The sequence below is a fragment of the Notothenia rossii genome (genome assembly GCF_949606895.1).
Source record: "Notothenia rossii genome assembly, chromosome: 10".
Taxonomy (NCBI): domain Eukaryota; kingdom Metazoa; phylum Chordata; class Actinopteri; order Perciformes; family Nototheniidae; genus Notothenia; species Notothenia rossii.
The window spans coordinates 877502-900001 of record NC_136908.1 but is presented as its reverse complement, the minus strand read 5'-3'; the positions used below and the strand labels follow the sequence as shown (position 1 = coordinate 900001).

Sequence of the window (22500 nt, the reverse complement as noted above, 5' to 3'; positions counted from 1 at the left end):
GACACATGTTGATGTAGAAGAGACATGAGGAAGAGGGGACACATGTTGATGAAGAAGAGACATGAAGAAGAGGGGACACATGTTGATGTAGAAGAGACATGAAGAGGGGACACATGTTGATGTAGAAGAGACATGGAGAAGAGGGGACACATGTTGATGTAGAAGAGACATGGAGAAGAGGGGACACATGTTGATGTAGGAGAGACATGGAGAAGAGGGGACACATGTTGATGAAGAAGAGACATGAAGAAGAGGGGACACATGTTGATGAAGAAGAGACATGAAGAAGAGGGGACACATGTTGATGTAGAAGAGACATGAAGAGGGGACACATGTTGATGTAGAAGAGACATGGAGAAGAGGGGACACATGTTGATGTAGGAGAGACATGAAGAAGAGGGGACACATGTTGATGTAGAAGAGACATGGAGAAGAGGAGACACATGTTGATGTAGGAGAGACATGGAGAAGAGGGGACACATGTTGATGAAGAAGAGACATGGAGAAGAGGGGACACATGTTGATGTAGGAGAGACATGGAGAAGAGGGGACACATGTTGATGTAGAAGAGACATGGAGAAGAGGGGACACATGTTGATGAAGAAGAGACATGAAGAAGAGGGGACACATGTTGATGTAGAAGAGACATGAAGAGGGGACACATGTTGATGTAGAAGAGACATGGAGAAGAGGGGACACATGTTGATGTAGAAGAGACATGGAGAAGAGGAGACACATGTTGATGTAGGAGAGACATGAAGAAGAGGGGACACATGTTGATGTAGAAGAGACATGGAGAAGAGGAGACACATGTTGATGTAGGAGAGACATGGAGAAGAGGGGACACATGTTGATGTAGAAGAGACATGGAGATGAGGGGACACATGTTGATGTAGAAGAGACATGGAGAAGAGGGGACACATGTTGATGTAGAAGAGACATGGAGAAGAGGGGACACATGTTGATGTAGAAGAGGGGACACATGTTGATGTAGAAGAGGGGACACATGTTGATGTAGAAGAGGGGACACATGTTGATGTAGAAGAGACATGGAGAAGAGGGGACACATGCTGATGTAGAAGAGGGGACACATGTTGATGTAGAAGAGGGGACACATGTTGATGTAGAAGAGGGGACACATGTTGATGTAGAAGAGGGGACACATGTTGATGTAGAAGAGGGGACACATGTTGATGTAGAAGAGACATGGAGAAGAGGGGACACATGTTGATGTAGAAGAGACATGGAGAAGAGGGGACACATGCTGATGTAGAAGAGGGGACACATGTTGATGTAGAAGAGGGGACACATGTTGATGTAGAAGAGACATGGAGAAGAGGGGACACATGTTGATGTAGAAGAGACATGGAGAAGAGGGGACACATGCTGATGTAGAAGAGGGGACACATGTTGATGTAGAAGAGGGGACACATGTTGATGTAGAAGAGGGGACACATGTTGATGTAGAAGAGACATGAAGAAGAGGGGACACATATTGATGTAGAAGAGACATGAAGAAGAGGGGACACATGTTGATGTAGAAGAGACATGGAGAAGAGGGGACACATGTTGATGTAGAAGAGACATGAGGAAGTGGATTCTGTATAATAGGAGACCTTTGAGACGTCCACAGGAAACAGGAAGAGAGAACCGTCTACATGTCGGCGTCTCCGTCGTACGCCAGCGTCAGAGGCTTCAGTCTGTTGTTCATCTGACGCCGCTGAGGCTTCTTTGGCTTTTTGCTGCAGAGAAAGATAAGAGAAAGAAGTTCAGAGAGTCTGATCCCTGCCGGGTGGAAGCCGGTGGGAAGGTGCGCTGAGTTTGAGATGGTGGAAAATGAAGGAGTGGAAACATGAGAGAACAATGTGAAGGTGGACCAGGAGGTGGCGCCAGAGGAAAGGTAATAACATAATGTCAACATGCAGGGAGGAAACTGAGGCTGTGAAACACGTCCAGGTATTTGTGATGTATTTAGAGTCTCGTGTATTTAGAGTCTCATGTATATAGAGTCACATGTATTTAGAGTCTCATGTATTTAGAGTCTCATGTATTTAGAGTCACGAGAGTCTCATGTATTTAGAGTCTCATGTATTTAGAGTCTCATGTATTTAGAGTCTCATGTATTTAGAGTCTCGAGAGTCTCATGTATTTAGAGTCTCATGTATTTAGAGTCACGAGAGTCTCATGTATTTAGAGTCTCATGTATTTAGAGTCTCATGTATTTAGAGTCTCATGTGTTTAGAGTCTCATGTGTTTAGAGTCTCATGTGTTTAGAGTCTCAAGTATTTAGAGTCTCATGTATTTAGAGTCACATGTATTTAGAGTCTCATGTATTTAGAGTCACATGTATTTAGTCAAGTATTTAAAGTCTCATGTATTTAGAGTCACGAGAGTCTCATGCATTTAGAGTCTCATGCATTTAGAGTCTCATGTATTTAGAGTCTCATGTATTTAGAGTCTCATGTATTTAGAGTCTCATGTGTTTAGAGTCTCATGTATTTAGAGTCTCATGTATTTAGAGTCTCATGTGTTTAGAGTCTCATGTATTTAGAGTCTCATGTATTTAGAGTCTCATGTGTTTAGAGTCTCATGTATTTAGAGTCTCATGTGTTTAGAGTCTCAAGTATTTAGAGTCTCATGTATTTAGAGTCTCATGTATTTAGAGTCTCATGTATTTAGAGTCACATGTATTTAGAGTCTCATGTATTTAGAGTCTCATGTATTTAGAGTCTCATGTATTTAGAGTCACATGTATTTAGTCAAGTATTTAGAGTCTCATGTATTTAAAGTCTCATGTATTTAGAGTCAAGAGAGTCTCATGCATTTAGAGTCTCATGTATTTAGAGTCTCATGTGTTTAGAGTCTCATGTATTTAGAGTCTCATGTATTTAGAGTCTCATGTATTTAGAGTCTCATCTCATGTATTTAGAGTCACATGTATTTAGAGTCTCATGTATTTAGAGTCACATGTATTTAGTCAAGTATTTAGAGTCTCATGTATTTAAAGTCTCATGTATTTAGAGTCACGAGAGTCTCATGCATTTAGAGTCTCATGTATTTAGAGTCTCATGTGTTTAGAGTCTCATGTATTTAGAGTCTCATGTATTTAGAGTCTCATGTGTTTAGAGTCTCATGTGTTTAGAGTCTCATGTATTTAGAGTCAAATGTATTGTATTATTATTATTGTGTTTTATTTACAATGAAAACATGCAGTTTGCTTTTAGTTAGTGAAACATTTTCCTGTATTTTTCTTGAACCTAAAAAGAAAATTTGATTATAATCTTAATTTATTTATGGTAAAAATTGAAGGTAATATATTTTGTATTGTATTTTATTCCCAATAACACGTCTGTATTTTTGATTGCATTGACAATAAAACCTTGTTGTTTTAAAAAGTATCGAACAGTTTAATTTCTAAATATAGATTTTCATATAAAGAATCGAGAATTATGACTTTTTTCCAAGAAGTTTGACGTGGTCCAATAAATATGACTTTTTTTCAGAATTAATACTTTTTTCCAGATTTCAGATTTTTCTCAGAATTCAATTTTTCTTGACGAATTGACTTTTTTCCAAGAATTAGGAGTTGTTCAAGAAATCTGACTTTTTTCCCCAGAGTTCAGATTTGTTTCTGAACCTTACTGTTTGGTATTCACAGGTGTGTGAGGTGTGCTGGATGGATCTAACTCTCACCTGCAGGAATGATCCTCTGAATGAGGCACGGATTAATTTAGGCACTAATGAAGGTGAGGCAAAGAGAGGTGAAGAAGTGAAGTCTAAGTGATGAGGGTCTCAAAGGGAGGAGGGGGAGGAGGAGGGGGAGGAGGGGGAGGAGGTGGGGGTTGTTGTAGCAGCGCCTCAAGATGTAGTTGTTGTTGGTCGTGCTCCTCTCTCTGGCAGGCGGGGCAGGTGTAGGGCAGGGAGAGGGGGTCCACCCAGAACCCCTCCTCTGATGGAGGCTTTGAGCCCGACGTGCAGACAAAGCAACAACAGCTATAACTGAGGTGATAAAGGAATGAATAATGAAATGAAGAGGACAAATGAAATGAAAAGCAGTGATGAAATGGAGGTTAAGTCTCTACGGACCTTTGTCTAAGAATTTCGACTTTATTCTGAATTTTGTATTTTTTTCAAGAATTGTCTTTTTTCCCCAAATGCTGATTTTATCCAAGAGCTTTTGTCTTTTCCCCTAGATTTATAATTTGTCTGAGAATGAACTTTTTCCAATAATTCAGACTTTTTATTTTTATTTTTATCATTTCTTCACGAATTGACTTTTTCCCCCCAAAATTCAGTGTCTTTCAGCATGATGATTTTATCAAAGAGTTTTTGAAATTTTTCCCAGATTCATGATTTTTCTTAGAATGCTGTTTGTGTCCAAGAATTATAATTGTTCAAAGAATTTTGACTTTTTTTTCAGATTTGTTCTCTTTTTTTCAAGAATGTCTTTTTTGTCTTTTTTTCGAGAATTTATTTTTTGTCTTTTTTTCGAGAATTTATTTTCCTCCAGAACAAGAATTATGAGTTTTCAAGGTTTCTGAATTTTTTTCAGTAATTTTAAATTTTTCTCAGAATTCTCACTTTTTTCTCAGAATTCTCACTTTTTTCTCAGAATTCTCACTTTTCCCCTGAATTCAGACTTTGGCTTCTGACGAGTGCAGAAATGCACTGATGGCATCCTGATAATTCATCTTACTTTTTATTTTTGTTCATCTTGAAGTCTTTTTTCAAAACAAACGAGTTCATCATCATTCTCACCTCCATTACATCACTGACTGCAGGTTGATGAAACATGCATGATGAATAATAAAGTGATGAAGAGACGAAGTACAGACAGACGGTTATATCATAATATAAGTGTTGGTACGTTACCATGCTAAATACGTCATGGAGATGATGAAGACGAGCAAAACAAACGCTCCTGCTGCTACTCCGTACACCCAGGTCTTCATTTTCCCATCTGCAGAAAACACACACACACACACACACACACACACACACACACACACACACACACACACACACACACACACACACACACACACACACACACACACACACACACACACACACACACACACACACACACACACACACACACACACACACATTACATATACTGTAGGAATAGCATGTCTGGCATGCAGTTCCCTGTTTAACCTGAAGGGGGCAGTATAGTCACACATTAGTGAGGATGTGATATTTAGTAACTGAATTATCTTCATCACACACACACACACCAGAAACTGATTCAACACCAGTTTAAAATGTGTTATTTAACATATCTATAAATGTGTAATCATCACACTGTCACATGTATGTATGAGCCAGAGAAAAATAAAAATAAACTATGAATAAATACTCTCTTTAATCGACTATAGCTTATCTAATTGTATTCAAAAATAATAGTATTCAATTAAAATACTTTACATTAAATACAATATTATCATAAATGTATTCATTTATTTTGTATTTATTTACTTCAAAAAAGAGCAACTGTCACTGAGCAACCTTTCCCCCCAGGATAAATAAAGTCATCTTATATTATATGAGTTTTTAGTTCTTTACACATTTTAGTTATTTCAATTAGCGCTATACTATAGAGGATTATTTGATTCGAAAATATTAAAATAAAGCTTTTCAGAAACATAAATGCCATTTTTTACATTTTCTTCCACTTTTATAAAACAAAAATATTTATTTGTTCTTTCCCATTTGATTTCCTCCTTTTTTCCTTCTCTGTAGTTTCTTCCTCTCTTCCTTCCACTATTTGCTTTTCTCTTTCCTCTCGTTGTTTCATCATCCTGTATTTTTTTTTATCCTTTTGTTGTTATTCTGGATTTTCTCCCCCTTTCCACCTCATTTTCATTTCCCCTTCTTCCAACTTCTTTTCCCATTATTTCCCTTTTTGTATTTGTCCTCCTTTCTTCTATTCTTTCCTCCCTTCACTCTAATTCCTCCCCCTCCTTCTTTTATAGCTGAGTTAGCGATCATTCTGTGTTCTCAGCAATTACACACATTTCCACAAATTGCATTAGTTTGAATATATTGTAAAGGAGTTCAGGCTTAATGAGATTTCCTTCGGTGGGAGGCAGGTCATTTTCTCAAATTACAATAAACATTACATCAACAGTTATAGGATCATTCCTAAAGCTGTTTTGTTTGAAGATATTGTATTTTTACCCTACAGAAGTAATACAATACATTATTTACTGTCTAAACTTGATTCTTATTTATATTTTTGATTCCTTCCCTTCCATTTTTCATATTATTATGAAGTTAATATGTGTTCAGCATGATTGCACACATTGTGTGAGGTAAACTCACGAAATGTGTGTATGTTTGTTTTTCTACCCTTCTGAGGACCGATCATGGAAAAACAACCCATTCTGTGAGGACATTTATGTTTTGTGTGCTGTTGTGGCTAGGGCTGCAACAAACAACTAATTTGATAATCGATTAATGAAATGATTAATCGATTATTTGGATCGTTAAAGTTTTAACTGTACTACTACTTATATCGATACTGCTTATCGATCCGGTCCTTTTAACAATAGTATTAACGGTTCTTTTGACAAGAAATAAGGTAAACTAACTAAACAAATTGTTAACAAAACTAACATTGCTTTTTATTTTAATTAAATGCATAATATTTCACATCAAAAGAAACAACAATGTTTTAACAAATCGTATTAAATAATCTGATGACAGAACTGTAAACAGAATAGCTGAAACTTTAACAAAATAAATAACTCAGTTACCTCTAATCATTAACCCATGTTTTTATAACTGATTTAACTCTGTGTGTTGCTGCTAGCATACATAACACCTGACGGGGAAACGTTCCTCGTGGACGGGGCTACAGAGCTTCTAGAAAGACAGTGGAACCCGGTGCATTCCTCCGTCTGGATGTGGAGCACTTTGCTAAATGTTTAGACATATTGCTTGTGTTACCGCCCTCACATGATAAACTCTTATTGAACTTTAGGCAACGAGCATCGAGACGGGTAAAGTTCAACCACACCTCGGAGCGCGTTCTCTCCGCCTTCTCCGCAGTGTGTGTGTGTTGCTGCATGTAGCAGAGTGTGTGTGTGTAAACTGCCCCGCCCCCTCGCAAGCAGGCGGGGGAGAGATCTCTTGTCTGAATTGGGAAGATCGAAAATACATTATAGACGCATTTTGTAGTCATATTGCATATTAGAAACTGAGTTGGCGACACTAAGACCGTGATATAATGTTTATGTAGGAATAATACATGACATATGTTTTAAATGTCTCCTGTACCGATAAAAAAGAGCGATAACGTTGGAGCTTAACGGGGTGTAGAACACATGTGATGACGTCACCAACGAATCGACGACTGAATTAGTTGCCAACTAATTTGGTCATCGATTTTAATCGATTAAGTCGATTAGTTGTTGCACCCCTAGTTGTGGCCTCCTGATGGAATATACTTCAAAATATCTTTGGGACATACGTAAGTGTTTCCTCTCATGTTACCTGGTCCAAAGGGCTGCAGGAACCAGGTGCGCCCCCCTCTGCCTGGGGAGCCGGCTTCAGGCAGGGTGGGGTTGAAGCCCCGGATCGTCTTCACGTCGGCCCGGTTGTCTCCGGCCGTCGGGATCTCCAACACCGGGATTACCGTGCACTGATCCAAGACCCCGTCAGAGGTCATGACTTCGGTGTAGCCGTCCTCACAGCCGCACACCCCCGCCTGGATAAGGGAGGAGGAGGATAGGGAGGTTAAACACAAAGATACAACTGACTTATAACTCGTAAAACATCTGCAGTTACTTTAAAGTTGCGATGCCTTTGTGAAAAACCGAAGTCATTCATGAACTCTTTCCTAAGATACAGCTGTGAAACATGTGGGTTCACCATGTAAAGCAGCCTTGCCTCTCTTGAAAGGCGCTATACAAATTGAATCTATTAATATTATTATTATTATTATTATTATTATTATTATTATTGTTAATAAGGTAAGACATGGTATTGCATTTTTAAAATAATATCCTAATCTTACACACATGTTTTTTCAAGTTTACCAGGTTCTTGACATTTACTGTTTTTAGCTGGACTCGTTATGTTTTACTTTACCTCTATTTAAGATTACAGAGCAGTAAGGAAGACAATACATATATATATAATAATAATAATAATAATAATAATAATAATAATAATAATAATAATACATGGGATTTGTATGGCGCTTTTCCTGATGCTCAAACACGCTCTGACAATCAGAACAGAAACAAAACTAAGAAAAACAAAAAACCCAAACAATAGTCCAAATCCAAGTGTGAGTAAAATGGGAGGTTTGTTGATCAGAGTCTGAAAGCTAGAGTGAATACGTGAGGTTTGAGAGATGTTTGGAAAGATGTAAGAATGTTGGCCTTCCTGATGTGGCTGGGTGTTCACTGGAGGTGATTGATGCAGAAAGGGGAGAGTCACATACAAAAAGAGAGAGAGGGGAAAAACAAACCGGGCTCAGGGGAAGTCGGGCTGAAAGGTCGCGAATGGAGACCAGGTCAAAAAACATTCAGGCTTTTTTGGGGAGCTGAATTCAAGTTTCAGAAACAAACCTCTAATGGTTTTGTAGGTCACAGCTTCATTGATGCTATCTGTATTACTGTTTTATATGAGCGCCAACAGGATTCCCTTTTTGTTTCCTCATACCTCATGCAATGACAAAAAAGGAAATTCATTCTGTTTTATTTGGTCTTGGGCCAAGAGGGCAAAAAGAGTTTAAAATGAAACACAATAATTATTCTAATCTTTGCTAATCAATGGTGGAGAAGGTACTCAGAGCATGTTCTTGGATAAAAGTGATAACGATGTTGAGATACTGAAATGTTAACCATCATATGTTAAATAAAGGTTTTTCATACGTTTTCCACGATGCGTTTTTTGTGGTGTGGCAAGAAAGTACTTTGGTAAAGTACAAGTACCTCAAAGTACAGCACTCGAGTGAATGTACTTCGTGACTTGCCATCACTGAACATGAGTGATGACCTGTGCAAAATGCAAACAAAACCTGGACAGCAAATCAAAGCAGAACAGAAGAAAAGACATTCTGAATAAACCCGGATGGATGAAGTGAAACCGCAGGGGGGAGAGACGATTAGGAAGGGGAGAGAGAGAGAGAGAGAGAGAGAGAGAGAGAGAGGGAGGAGAGACGATTAGGAAGGACATCTTGAGGAATGTATTGCCACTCTCCCAAAACCAGCTCTGTGACCCTGATTAACGTCTCCACCTCCCTAAATGCCTTTCTTAAACTAGTTCTCTATCTGTGGTTTGATTTGAATGCACCTCAACACCAAGTCCAGTTCCTCGTATGAGTCGACCGACCTGGAGATAAACCTGATTCTGATTCTGAGGACGAACCCCAACGCGATACACATATAGAGGCTTCGGTTCAAAGAGATCAGAGCATTTAGTTCCCTTTATATCACCAAGCTGTGACTAAGGGGTCAAAGGTCTCCGAGGTACAGCACGGTAAAAGTCATGCAGTCTTTTGAAGGAAAAGACAAATGTAGAGATCAGTTCAGGTGTAAGATCTTACAGCACTTTAACACATCGTTGAGCCACGATGATTCATCTGTAAAGTCTCACTCTGAAGCGGCTGCTGTTTGTGAGACACCCCCCTCCTCCACACCTCTCTCTGAATCCCTCAGCCCCTCACCCAGCAGGGGGTCCCCACCCCCATTGGTCTCTGGAGGATAATCGTGATCTGCAAACAGAACGTGCAGCCGCAGACTGAGCAGGGAGGAAATCATTCACATCTCCTCAGAGGCGAACAAAGGGAGGTTCAGCAGCGAGCGAGACATCTTATAAATATCTGGGTTCAGTCTCTGGAGAGAGTCTGAACTTACCCACAATCCTCTGTTCCTGCAGACACCTTCTAGCAACCACATGCTTAAACAAACTATTAATATTCAGTTCAGGGTGCAGAGTGCCTCGTGGCGCATAATGGAGCCGTAACAACCTCACCCTCCTAGGTGTCTTTTTACGCTGTCAGTGCAGATATAGTATCTGAGCTTTGGTTTGAAAACTGATTCTCCAAACTCAATGCTGTGAAATGTTTCTTACCGTTAGCAACCGTGGAGGAACTGGACATCGTTAAAAATAAGCAAATAACATTGAGTCGCTTAAAGCAGGTTTCTTTGAGTCTCTCTTCAGCCTCGTTGTGTTTCTGCCAAACATTAGCAGCTGTGATTCGAAGCTGCAGGCCAGGTGTGTTCAGAGAGGATAATGGGGAACGCTTAGCAACAGGTGGCAGCATCATGAGAGTCAGATTACTCTGCTTTCTTTCCTCTCATCTTTTCTCCTTTTCTGTTTCTTTAAACCGTCCAGATGCACAGCTTTCCTCCCAGCGGGGGGTCAGCAGCCTCCAGAAACACCTTCTCTCCTCCAAACAGAGACGCTTTGAACCACGGAGGCATTTCCAACCCGGTTAAAAGAAGTTGGAGAGGCTGCAAAGCGTCCAGTCTGTGGCTGAGACTACAAGCCAGAGTGAACTTTGGTTGTTTTGTTGATTCCCTTGAAGGCTACAGCGCTAGGTATCAAAACCATGACATGTTCCGTTCCAATCAGCTGACTCTTTTTGCCAAGCAAGCACCAAGAGCCAAGAGCAGCACATATCGGGGGCTCGTCCGGGATGAACAGTTCAAAACGAGTACGCTCAGAGTGAAACGTTGCTGTAGACGTCAGGCTTCAATTCAATCTCGCTCCGTAAATCTCTATCGGGCTCAAACAGAGGAACATCAAACTGGTTCTAACTGGTTCTTTAACGGTTTGCAATTTGAACCAACTACGAATTGACACTCGTCACTTCAACACAGTTTCTCCTTTGTTAGCTGGATTTATAACACTCACACTGTACTTTTCATGTTTGTTTGTATATTTAATTGAATATTCCACTCCATGCAAACTTGAAGTAAATAATATCCTGCTTATATTGTGTGAACAGAGGACGGCCCTTCAGCAGCGTTTTGATTTCTCAGTTTAGAGATCTTTTCTCTTCAGGGTCATTTCTTACTCTCTAATGCCGGTTTATTTCTAGTTCGAGATGTTTCTATTTTAGAATTGTTTTATTTCTAATTTGTTATTATGTGCAATGCCTTGCTTTGTTTCATGCTGCAAATGTTTCCTAAATTGTGATTAATAAAGTACATCTTCATCTCTTCATCACGTTATTTTAAAAACATTTTGTATGATTGTTTTTATTTTTCATTCTGTTTAGTCTTTATTTTTACCTCGTGTGAATCCTGTTTTTCCCTCTGACCTATAAACGCCTGCATTTCCCCAAGGGGATAAATAAAGTTCCATCTTATCTCGTTGTCTTTACGACAGACTTTAATCATAACTCATGTTTGTGGAAAAAGACGACAAGAGACGCCACAAGAAGTCCAGGTATGTTTCCCATGCAGTGGCAGCATGGGGACGGACAGGAAGTGACCACAGGCGTTTGAGACATCCGTCAGAACTCACCTCTGTGCACAGGGAGCGGGGCTTGGTGCAGGGCGGACTGCAGGACCGGTCTGATATCGGCTCGGTGGTCATCGGGCATCCACCTGCAGAGCAAAGAGACGTCACATGTTACAGGTCTCCTATCAAGAGTCCACTTCCTCATGTCTCAACATGTGTCCCCTCTTCTCCATGTCTCTTCTACATCAACATGTGTCCCCTCTTCTTCATGTCTCTTCTACATCAACATGTGTCCCCTCTTCTTCATGTCTCTTCTACATCAACATGTGTCCCCTCTTCTTCATGTCTCTTCTACATCAACATGTGTCCCCTCTTCTCCATGTCTCTTCTACATCAACATGTGTCCCCTCTTCTTCATGTCTCTTCTACATCAACATGTGTCCCCTCTTCTTCATGTCTCTTCTACATCAACATGTGTCCCCTCTTCTTCATGTCTCTTCTACATCAACATGTGTCCCCTCTTCTCCATGTCTCTTCTACATCAACATGTGTCCCCTCTTCTTCATGTCTCTTCTACATCAACATGTGTCCCCTCTTCTTCATGTCTCTTCTACATCAACATGTGTCCCCTCTTCTTCATGTCTCTTCTACATCAACATGTGTCCCCTCTTCTTCATGTCTCTTCTACATCAACATGTGTCCCCTCTTCTCCATGTCTCTTCTTCATCAACATGTGTCCCCTCTTCTCCATGTCTCTTCTACATCAACATGTGTCCCCTCTTCTTCATGTCTCTTCTACATCAACATGTGTCCCCTCTTCTTCATGTCTCTTCTACATCAACATGTGTCCCCTCTTCTCCATGTCTCTTCTACATCAACATGTGTCCCCTCTTCTCCATGTCTCTTCTACATCAACATGTGTCCCCTCTTCTCCATGTCTCTTCTACATCAACATGTGTCCCCTCTTCTTCATGTCTCTTCTACATCAACATGTGTCCCCTCTTCTTCATGTCTCTTCTACATCAACATGTGTCCCCTCTTCTTCATGTCTCTTCTACATCAACATGTGTCCCCTCTTCTTCATGTCTCTTCTACATCAACATGTGTCCCCTCTTCTTCATGTCTCTACTACATCAACATGTGTCCCCTCTTCTCCATGTCTCTTCTACATCAACATGTGTCCCCTCTTCTTCATGTCTCTTCTACATCAACATGTGTCCCCTCTTCTTCATGTATCTTCTACATCAACATGTGTCCCCTCTTCTTCATGTCTCTTCTACATCAACATGTGTCCCCTCTTCTTCATGTCTCTTCTACATCAACATGTGTCCCCTCTTCTTCATGTCTCTTCTACATCAACATGTGTCCCCTCTTCTTCATGTCTCTTCTACATCAACATGTGTCCCCTCTTCTTCATGTCTCTTCTACATCAACATGTGTCCCCTCTTCTTCATGTCTCTTCTACATCAACATGTGTCCCCTCTTCTTCATGTCTCTTCTTCATCAACATGTGTCCCCTCTTCTCCATGTCTCTCTACATCAACATGTGTCCCCTCTTCTTCATGTCTCTTCTACATCAACATGTGTCCCCTCTTCTCCATGTCTCTTCTACATCAACATGTGTCCCCTCTTCTCCATGTCTCTTCTACATCAACATGTGTCCCCTCTTCTTCATGTCTCTTCTACATCAACATGTGTCCCCTCTTCTCCATGTCTCTTCTACATCAACATGTGTCCCCTCTTCTTCATGTCTCTTCTACATCAACATGTGTCCCCTCTTCTCCATGTCTCTTCTACATCAACATGTGTCCCCTCTTCTTCATGTCTCTTCTACATCAACATGTGTCCCCTCTTCTCCATGTCTCTTCTACATCAACATGTGTCCCCTCTTCATCATGTCTCTTCTACATCAACATGTGTCCCCTCTTCTTCATGTCTCTTCTACATCAACATGTGTCCCCTCTTCTTCATGTCTCTTCTACATCAACATGTGTCCCCTCTTCTTCATGTCTCTACTACATCAACATGTGTCCCCTCTTCTCCATGTCTCTTCTACATCAACATGTGTCCCCTCTTCTTCATGTCTCTTCTACATCAACATGTGTCCCCTCTTCTTCATGTCTCTACTACATCAACATGTGTCCCCTCTTCTTCATGTCTCTTCTACATCAACATGTGTCCCCTCTTCTTCATGTCTCTTCTACATCAACATGTGTCCCCTCTTCTCCATGTCTCTTCTTCATCAACATGTGTCCCCTCTTCTCCATGTCTCTCTACATCAACATGTGTCCCCTCTTCTTCATGTCTCTACTACATCAACATGTGTCCCCTCTTCTTCATGTCTCTTCTACATCAACATGTGTCCCCTCTTCTCCATGTCTCTTCTTCATCAACATGTGTCCCCTCTTCTCCATGTCTCTCTACATAAACATGTGTCCCCTCTTCTTCATGTCTCTTCTACATCAACATGTGTCCCCTCTTCTTCATGTCTCTACTACATCAACATGTGTCCCCTCTTCTTCATGTCTCTTCTACATCAACATGTGTCCCCTCTTCTTCATGTCTCTTCTTCATCAACATGTGTCCCCTCTTCTCCATGTCTCTCTACATCAACATGTGTCCCCTCTTCTTCATGTCTCTTCTACATCAACATGTGTCCCCTCTTCTCCATGTCTCTTCTACATCAGCATGTGTCCCCTCTTCTTCATGTCTCTTCTACATCAACATGTGTCCCCTCTTCTTCATGTCTCTACTACATCAACATGTGTCCCCTCTTCTTCATGTCTCTTCTACATCAACATGTGTCCCCTCTTCTTCATGTCTCTTCTACATCAACATGTGTCCCCTCTTCTCCATGTCTCTTCTACATCAACATGTGTCCTCTCTTCCTCATGTCTCTTCTACATCAACATGTGTCCCCTCTTCTTCATGTCTCTACTACATCAACATGTGTCCCCTCTTCTTCATATCTCTTCTACATCAACATGTGTCCCCTCTTCTTCATGTCTCTTCTACATCAACATGTGTCCCCTCTTCTTCATGTCTCTTCTACATCAACATGTGTCCCCTCTTCTCTACATCACCATGTGTCCCCTCTTCTTCATGTCTCTACTACATCAACATGTGTCCCCTCTTCTCTACATCAACATGTGTCCCCTCTTCTTCATGTCTCTTCTACATCAACATGTGTCCCCTCTTCTCCATGTCTCTTCTACATCAACATGTGTCCCCTCTTCTTCATGTCTCTTCTACATCAGCATGTGTCCCCTCTTCTTCATGTCTCTTCTACATCAACATGTGTCCCCTCTTCTCTATGTCTCTTCTACATCAACATGTGTCCCCTCTTCTTCATGTCTCTTCTACATCAACATGTGTCCCCTCTTCTTCATGTCTCTTCTACATCAACATGTGTCCCCTCTTCTCTACATCACCATGTGTCCCCTCTTCTTCATGTCTCTACTACATCAACATGTGTCCCCTCTTCTTCATGTCTCTTCTACATCAACATGTGTCCCCTCTTCTTCATGTCTCTTCTACATCAACATGTGTCCCCTCTTCTTCATGTCTCTTCTACATCAACATGTGTCCCCTCTTCTCTACGTCAACATGTGTCCCCTCTTCTTCATGTCTCTTCTACATCAACATGTGTCCCCTCTTCTCTACATCACCATGTGTCCCCTCTTCTTCATGTCTCTACTACATCAACATGTGTCCCCTCTTCTTCATGTCTCTTCTACATCAACATGTGTCCCCTCTTCTTCATGTCTCTCCTACATCAACATGTGTCCCCTCTTCTCCATGTCTCTTCTACATCAACATGTGTCCCCTCTTCTTCATGTCTCTTCTACATCAACATGTGTCCCCTCTTCTTCATGTCTCTTCTACATCAACATGTGTCCCCTCTTCTTCATGTCTCTTCTACATCAACATGTGTCCCCTCTTCTTCATGTCTCTTCTACATCAACATGTGTCCCCTCTTCTTCATGTCTCTTCTACATCAACATGTGTCCCCTCTTCTCCATGTCTCTTCTACATCAACATGTGTCCCCTCTTCATCATGTCTCTTCTACATCAACATGTGTCCCCTCTTCTCCATGTCTCTTCTACATCAACATGTGTCCCCTCTTCTTCATATCTCTTCTACATCAACATGTGTCCCCTCTTCTTCATGTCTCTTCTACATCAACATGTGTCCCCTCTTCTTCATGTCTCTACTACATCAACATGTGTCCCCTCTTCTTCATGTCTCTTCTACATCAACATGTGTCCCCTCTTCTTCATGTCTCTCCTACATCAACATGTGTCCCCTCTTCTCCATGTCTCTTCTACATCAACATGTGTCCCCTCTTCTTCATGTCTCTTCTACATCAACATGTGTCCCCTCTTCTTCATGTCTCTTCTACATCAACATGTGTCCCCTCTTCTTCATGTCTCTTCTACATCAACATGTGTCCCCTCTTCTTCATGTCTCTTCTACATCAACATGTGTCCCCTCTTCTTCATGTCTCTTCTACATCAACATGTGTCCCCTCTTCTCCATGTCTCTTCTACATCAACATGTGTCCCCTCTTCATCATGTCTCTTCTACATCAACATGTGTCCCCTCTTCTCCATGTCTCTTCTACATCAACATGTGTCCCCTCTTCTTCATATCTCTTCTACATCAACATGTGTCCCCTCTTCTTCATGTCTCTTCTACATCAACATGTGTCCCCTCTTCTTCATGTCTCTACTACATCAACATGTGTCCCCTCTTCTTCATGTCTCTTCTACATCAACATGTGTCCCCTCTTCTTCATGTCTCTTCTACATCAACATGTGTCCCCTCTTCTCCATGTCTCTTCTTCATCAACATGTGTCCCCTCTTCTCCATGTCTCTCTACATCAACATGTGTCCCCTCTTCTTCATGTCTCTACTACATCAACATGTGTCCCCTCTTCTTCATGTCTCTTCTACATCAACATGTGTCCCCTCTTCTCCATGTCTCTTCTTCATCAACATGTGTCCCCTCTTCTCCATGTCTCTCTACATAAACATGTGTCCCCTCTTCTTCATGTCTCTTCTACATCAACATGTGTCCCCTCTTCTTCATGTCTCTACTACATCAACATGTGTCCCCTCTTCTTCATGTCTCTTCTACATCAACATGTGTCCCCTCTTCTTCATGTCTCTTCTTCATCAACATGTGTCCCCTCTTCTCCATGTCTCTCTACATCAACATGTGTCCCCTCTTCTTCATGTCTCTTCTACATCAACATGTGTCCCCTCTTCTCCATGTCTCTTCTACATCAACATGTGTCCCCTCTTCTTCATGTCTCTTCTACATCAACATGTGTCCCCTCTTCTTCATGTCTCTACTACATCAACATGTGTCCCCTCTTCTTCATGTCTCTTCTACATCAACATGTGTCCCCTCTTCTTCATGTCTCTTCTACATCAACATGTGTCCCCTCTTCTCCATGTCTCTTCTACATCAACATGTGTCCCCTCTTCTTCATATCTCTTCTACATCAACATGTGTCCCCTCTTCTTCATGTCTCTTCTACATCAACATGTGTCCCCTCTTCTTCATGTCTCTTCTACATCAACATGTGTCCCCTCTTCTCTACATCACCATGTGTCCCCTCTTCTTCATGTCTCTACTACATCAACATGTGTCCCCTCTTCTCTACATCAACATGTGTCCCCTCTTCTCTATGTCTCTTCTACATCAACATGTGTCCCCTCTTCTTCATGTCTCTTCTACATCAACATGTGTCCCCTCTTCTTCATGTCTCTTCTACATCAACATGTGTCCCCTCTTCTTCATGTCTCTTCTACATCAACATGTGTCCCCTCTTCTTCATGTCTCTTCTACATCAACATGTGTCCCCTCTTCTCTACATCACCATGTGTCCCCTCTTCTTCATGTCTCTACTACATCAACATGTGTCCCCTCTTCTTCATGTCTCTTCTACATCAACATGTGTCCCCTCTTCTTCATGTCTCTTCTACATCAACATGTGTCCCCTCTTCTTCATGTCTCTTCTACATCAACATGTGTCCCCTCTTCTTCATGTCTCTTCTACATCAACATGTGTCCCCTCTTCTCTACATCACCATGTGTCCCCTCTTCTTCATGTCTCTACTACATCAACATGTGTCCCCTCTTCTTCATGTCTCTTCTACATCAACATGTGTCCCCTCTTCTTCATGTCTCTCCTACATCAACATGTGTCCCCTCTTCTCCATGTCTCTTCTACATCAACATGTGTCCCCTCTTCTTCATGTCTCTTCTACATCAACATGTGTCCCCTCTTCTTCATGTCTCTTCTACATCAACATGTGTCCCCTCTTCTTCATGTCTCTTCTACATCAACATGTGTCCCCTCTTCTTCATGTCTCTTCTACATCAACATGTGTCCCCTCTTCTTCATGTCTCTTCTACATCAACATGTGTCCCCTCTTCTCCATGTCTTCTCTACATCACCATGTGTCCCCTCTTCTTCATGTCTCCTCCACATCAACATGTGTCCCCTCTTCTTCATGTCTCTTCTACATCAACATGTGTCCCCTCTTCTTCATGTCTCTCCTACATCAACATGTGTCCCCTCTTCTCCATGTCTCTTCTACATCAACATGTGTCCCCTCTTCTTCATGTCTCTTCTACATCACCATGTGTCCCCTCTTCTTCATGTCTCTACTACATCAACATGTGTCCCCTCTTCTTCATGTCTCTTCTACATCAACATGTGTCCCCTCTTCTTCATGTCTCTTCTACATCAACATGTGTCCCCTCTTCTTCATCAACATGTGTCCCCTCTTCTCCATGTCTTCTCTACATCACCATGTGTCCCCTCTTCTTCATGTCTCCTCCACATCAACATGTGTCCCCTCTTCTTCATGTCTCTTCTACATCAACATGTGTCCCCTCTTCTCCATGTCTTCTCTACATCAACATGTGTCCCCTCTTCTTCATGTCTCCTCCACATCAACATGTGTCCCCTCTTCTTCATGTCTCTTCTTCATCAACATGTGTCCCCTCTTCTTCATGTCTCCTCCACATCAACATGTGTCCCCTCTTCTCCATGTCTCTTCTACATCAACATGTGTCCCCTCTTCTTCATGTCTCTTCTACATCAACATGTGTCCCCTCTTCTTCATGTCTCTTCCACATCAACATGTGTCCCCTCTTCTTCATGTCTCTTCTACATCAACATGTGTCCCCTCTTCTCCATGTCTCTTCTACATCAACATGTGTCCCCTCTTCTCCATGTCTCTTCTACATCAACATGTGTCCCCTCTTCTTCATGTCTCTTCTACATCAACATGTGTCCCCTCTTCTTCATGTCTCTACTACATCAACATGTGTCCCCTCTTCTCCATGTCTCTTCTACATCAACATGTGTCCCCTCTTCTCCATGTCTCTTCTACATCAACATGTGTCCCCTCTTCTTCATGTCTCTTCTACATCAACATGTGTCCCCTCTTCTTCATGTCTCTACTACATCAACATGTGTCCCCTCTTCTTCATGTCTCTTCTACATCAACATGTGTCCCCTCTTCTTCATGTCTCTTCTACATCAACATGTGTCCGCTCTTCTCCATGTCTTATCTACATCAACATGTGTCCCCTCTTCTTCATGTCTCTTCTACATCAACATGTGTCCCCTCTTCTTCATGTCTCTTCTACATCAACATGTGTCCCCTCTTCTCCATGTCTCTTCTTCATCAACATGTGTCCCCTCTTCTCCATGTCTCTCTACATCAACATGTGTCCCCTCTTCTTCATGTCTCTACTACATCAACATGTGTCCCCTCTTCTTCATGTCTCTTCTACATCAACATGTGTCCCCTCTTCTCCATGTCTCTTCTTCATCAACATGTGTCCCCTCTTCTCCATGTCTCTCTACATAAACATGTGTCCCCTCTTCTTCATGTCTCTTCTACATCAACATGTGTCCCCTCTTCTTCATGTCTCTACTACATCAACATGTGTCCCCTCTTCTTCATGTCTCTTCTACATCAACATGTGTCCCCTCTTCTTCATGTCTCTTCTACATCAACATGTGTCCCCTCTTCTTCATGTCTCTACTACATCAACATGTGTCCCCTCTTCTTCATGTCTCTTCTACATCAACATGTGTCCCCTCTTCTCCATGTCTCTTCTACATCAACATGTGTCCCCTCTTCTTCATGTCTCTTCTACATCAACATGTGTCCCCTCTTCTTCATGTCTCTTCTACATCAACATGTGTCCCCTCTTCTTCATGTCTCTACTACATCAACATGTGTCCCCTCTTCTTCATGTCTCTTCTACATCAACATGTGTCCCCTCTTCTTCATGTCTCTTCTACATCAACATGTGTCCCCTCTTCTCCATGTCTCTTCTACATCAACATGTGTCCCCTCTTCTCCATGTCTCTTCTACATCAACATGTGTCCCCTCTTCTTCATATCTCTTCTACATCAACATGTGTCCCCTCTTCTTCATGTCTCTTCTACATCAACATGTGTCCCCTCTTCTTCATGTCTCCTCTACATCAACATGTGTCCCCTCTTCTCCATGTCTCTTCTACATCAACATGTGTCCCCTCTTCTTCATGTCTCTTCTACATCAACATGTGTCCCCTCTTCTCCATGTCTCTTCTACATCAACATGTGTCCCCTCTTCTTCATGTCTCTTCTACATCAACATGTGTCCCCTCTTCTCCATGTCTCTTCTACATCAACATGTGTCCCCTCTTCTTCATGTCTCTTCTACATCAACATGTGTCCCCTCTTCTTCATGTCTCTTCTACATCAACATGTGTCCCCTCTTCTCTACATCACCATGTGTCCCCTCTTCTTCATGTCTCTACTACATCAACATGTGTCCCCTCTTCTCCATGTCTCTTCTACATCAACATGTGTCCCCTCTTCTTCATGTCTCTTCTACATCAACATGTGTCCCCTCTTCTTCATGTCTCTACTACATCAACATGTGTCCCCTCTTCTTCATGTCTCTTCTACATCAACATGTGTCCCCTCTTCTTCATGTCTCTTCTTCATCAACATGTGTCCCCTCTTCTTCATGTCTCTACTACATCAACATGTGTCCCCTCTTCTTCATGTCTCTTCTACATCAACATGTGTCCCCTCTTCTCCATGTCTCTTCTACATCAACATGTGTCCGCTCTTCTCCATGTCTTATCTACATCAACATGTGTCCCCTCTTCTTCATGTCTCTTCTACATCAACATGTGTCCCCTCTTCTCTAAATCACCATGTGTCCCCTCTTCTTCATGTCTCTACTACATCAACATGTGTCCCCTCTTCTTCATGTCTCTACTACATCAACATGTGTCCCCTCTTCTCCATGTCTCTTCTACATCAACATGTGTCCCCTCTTCTTCATGTCTCTTCTACATCAGCATGTGTCCCCTCTTCTTCATGTCTCTACTACATCAACATGTGTCCCCTCTTCTTCATGTCTCTACTACATCAACATGTGTCCTCTCTTCTTCATGTCTCTTCTACATCAACATGTGTCCCCTCTTCTCCATGTCTCTTCTACATCAGCATGTGTCCCCTCTTCTTCATGTCTCTACTACATCAACATGTGTCCTCTCTTCTTCATGTCTCTTCTACATCAACATGTGTCCCCTCTTCTCCATGTCTCTTCTACATCAACATGTGTCCCCTCTTCTTCATGTCTCTTCTACATCAACATGTGTCCCCTCTTCTTCATGTCTCTTCTACATCAACATGTGTCCCCTCTTCTCCATGTCTCTTCTACATCAACATGTGTCCCCTCTTCTTCATGTCTCTTCTACATCAACATGTGTCCCCTCTTCTCCATGTTTTCTCTACATCACCATGTGTCCCCTCTTCTTCATGTCTCCTCTACATCAACATGTGTCCCCTCTTCTTCATGTCTCTTCTACATCAACATGTGTCCCCTCTTCTCCATGTTTTCTCTACATCAACATGTGTCCCCTATTCTTCATGTCTCCTCTACATCAACATGTGTCCCCTCTTCTTCATGTCTCTCCTACATCAACATGTGTCCCCTCTTCTCCATGTCTCTTCTACATCAACATGGGTCCCCTCTTCTTCATGTCTCTTCTAGATCAACATGTGTCCCCTCTTCTTCATGTCTCTTCTACATCAACATGTGTCCCCTCTTCTTCATGTCTCTTCTACATCAACATGTGTCCCCTCTTCTTCATGTCTCTTCTACATCAACATGTGTCCCCTCTTCTTCATGTCTCTTCTACATCAACATGTGTCCCCTCTTCTCCATGTCTTCTCTACATCACCATGTGTCCCCTCTTCTTCATGTCTCTTCTACATCAACATGTGTCCCCTCTTCTTCATGTCTCTTCTTCATCAACATGTGTCCCCTCTTCTTCATGTCTCTTCTACATCAACATGTGTCCCCTCTTCTTCATGTCTCTTCTACATCATCATGTGTCCCCTCTTCTTCATGTCTCTTCTACATCAACATGTGTCCCCTCTGTGGAAAGACACTCTGAAAGGTTCAGGATCTGTTTGGTGTTTCAGCCAATCAGAGACAGGCTCTGGATATATCTGAGCATGATGACAGGCTTTCAGAAGAGCAGTGACCTGTTATATTAAACGTTTGTTTTTCACGTATTGTCTCTTGATATTTGTCTCCGTTGATGTTACACAATGAGCTGCTGTGATGCAAGTATTAGAGTATGGACCTATCGGCACATCAGCTCCAAATACGCCAGAATATGTGTCAGACTTTAACTTGCAGTCGAGCAAAGAATGAAATCCATGAAGAGAAACAGTTGCTCCAGCTTTCTAACTCGTTGAGCTGGAGGCGAGCTTCCCTGTTCCTGCCTCTCTTATATTCAGCTCGTTACGCTGATGCTTACGGGTGGTGGAGCCGGAATCATTTAATAATTAACTCGGTTTGAAAAGCACTAAAAAATCCCATTTAAACCCCAAGACTGATTAAAGCACTTGTGTTAATTCATGCTTTGGTTTACACATAAAGATTGAGAGGCTTCCAGAAGTGAATAAAACTCACAGCACCATTACAGAAGTGTGGGGACGTTTGGAACCAAATAACTATGATCCTA

At 41.9% G+C, this 22500-nt stretch overlaps 1 protein-coding gene across 1 annotated transcript in view; it reads right to left on the bottom strand.

Annotated features, from left to right (window-relative positions):
* Positions 1 to 660: 660 nt before the first annotated feature.
* The window catches only part of thsd7aa (thrombospondin, type I, domain containing 7Aa), a 153982-nt gene continuing 132142 nt past the window's right edge, over positions 661 to 22500 (bottom strand). The window contains exons 23-26 of the mRNA XM_079654623.1: positions 11491 to 11573; positions 7501 to 7714; positions 4873 to 4960; positions 661 to 1742 (exon numbers count right to left, since the gene is read on the bottom strand). Coding sequence (XP_079510749.1) covers positions 1655 to 1742; positions 4873 to 4960; positions 7501 to 7714; positions 11491 to 11573 — 473 coding nt within the window. The 3' untranslated portion in view covers positions 661 to 1654. The remainder of the gene's footprint in view (positions 1743 to 4872; positions 4961 to 7500; positions 7715 to 11490; positions 11574 to 22500) is intronic.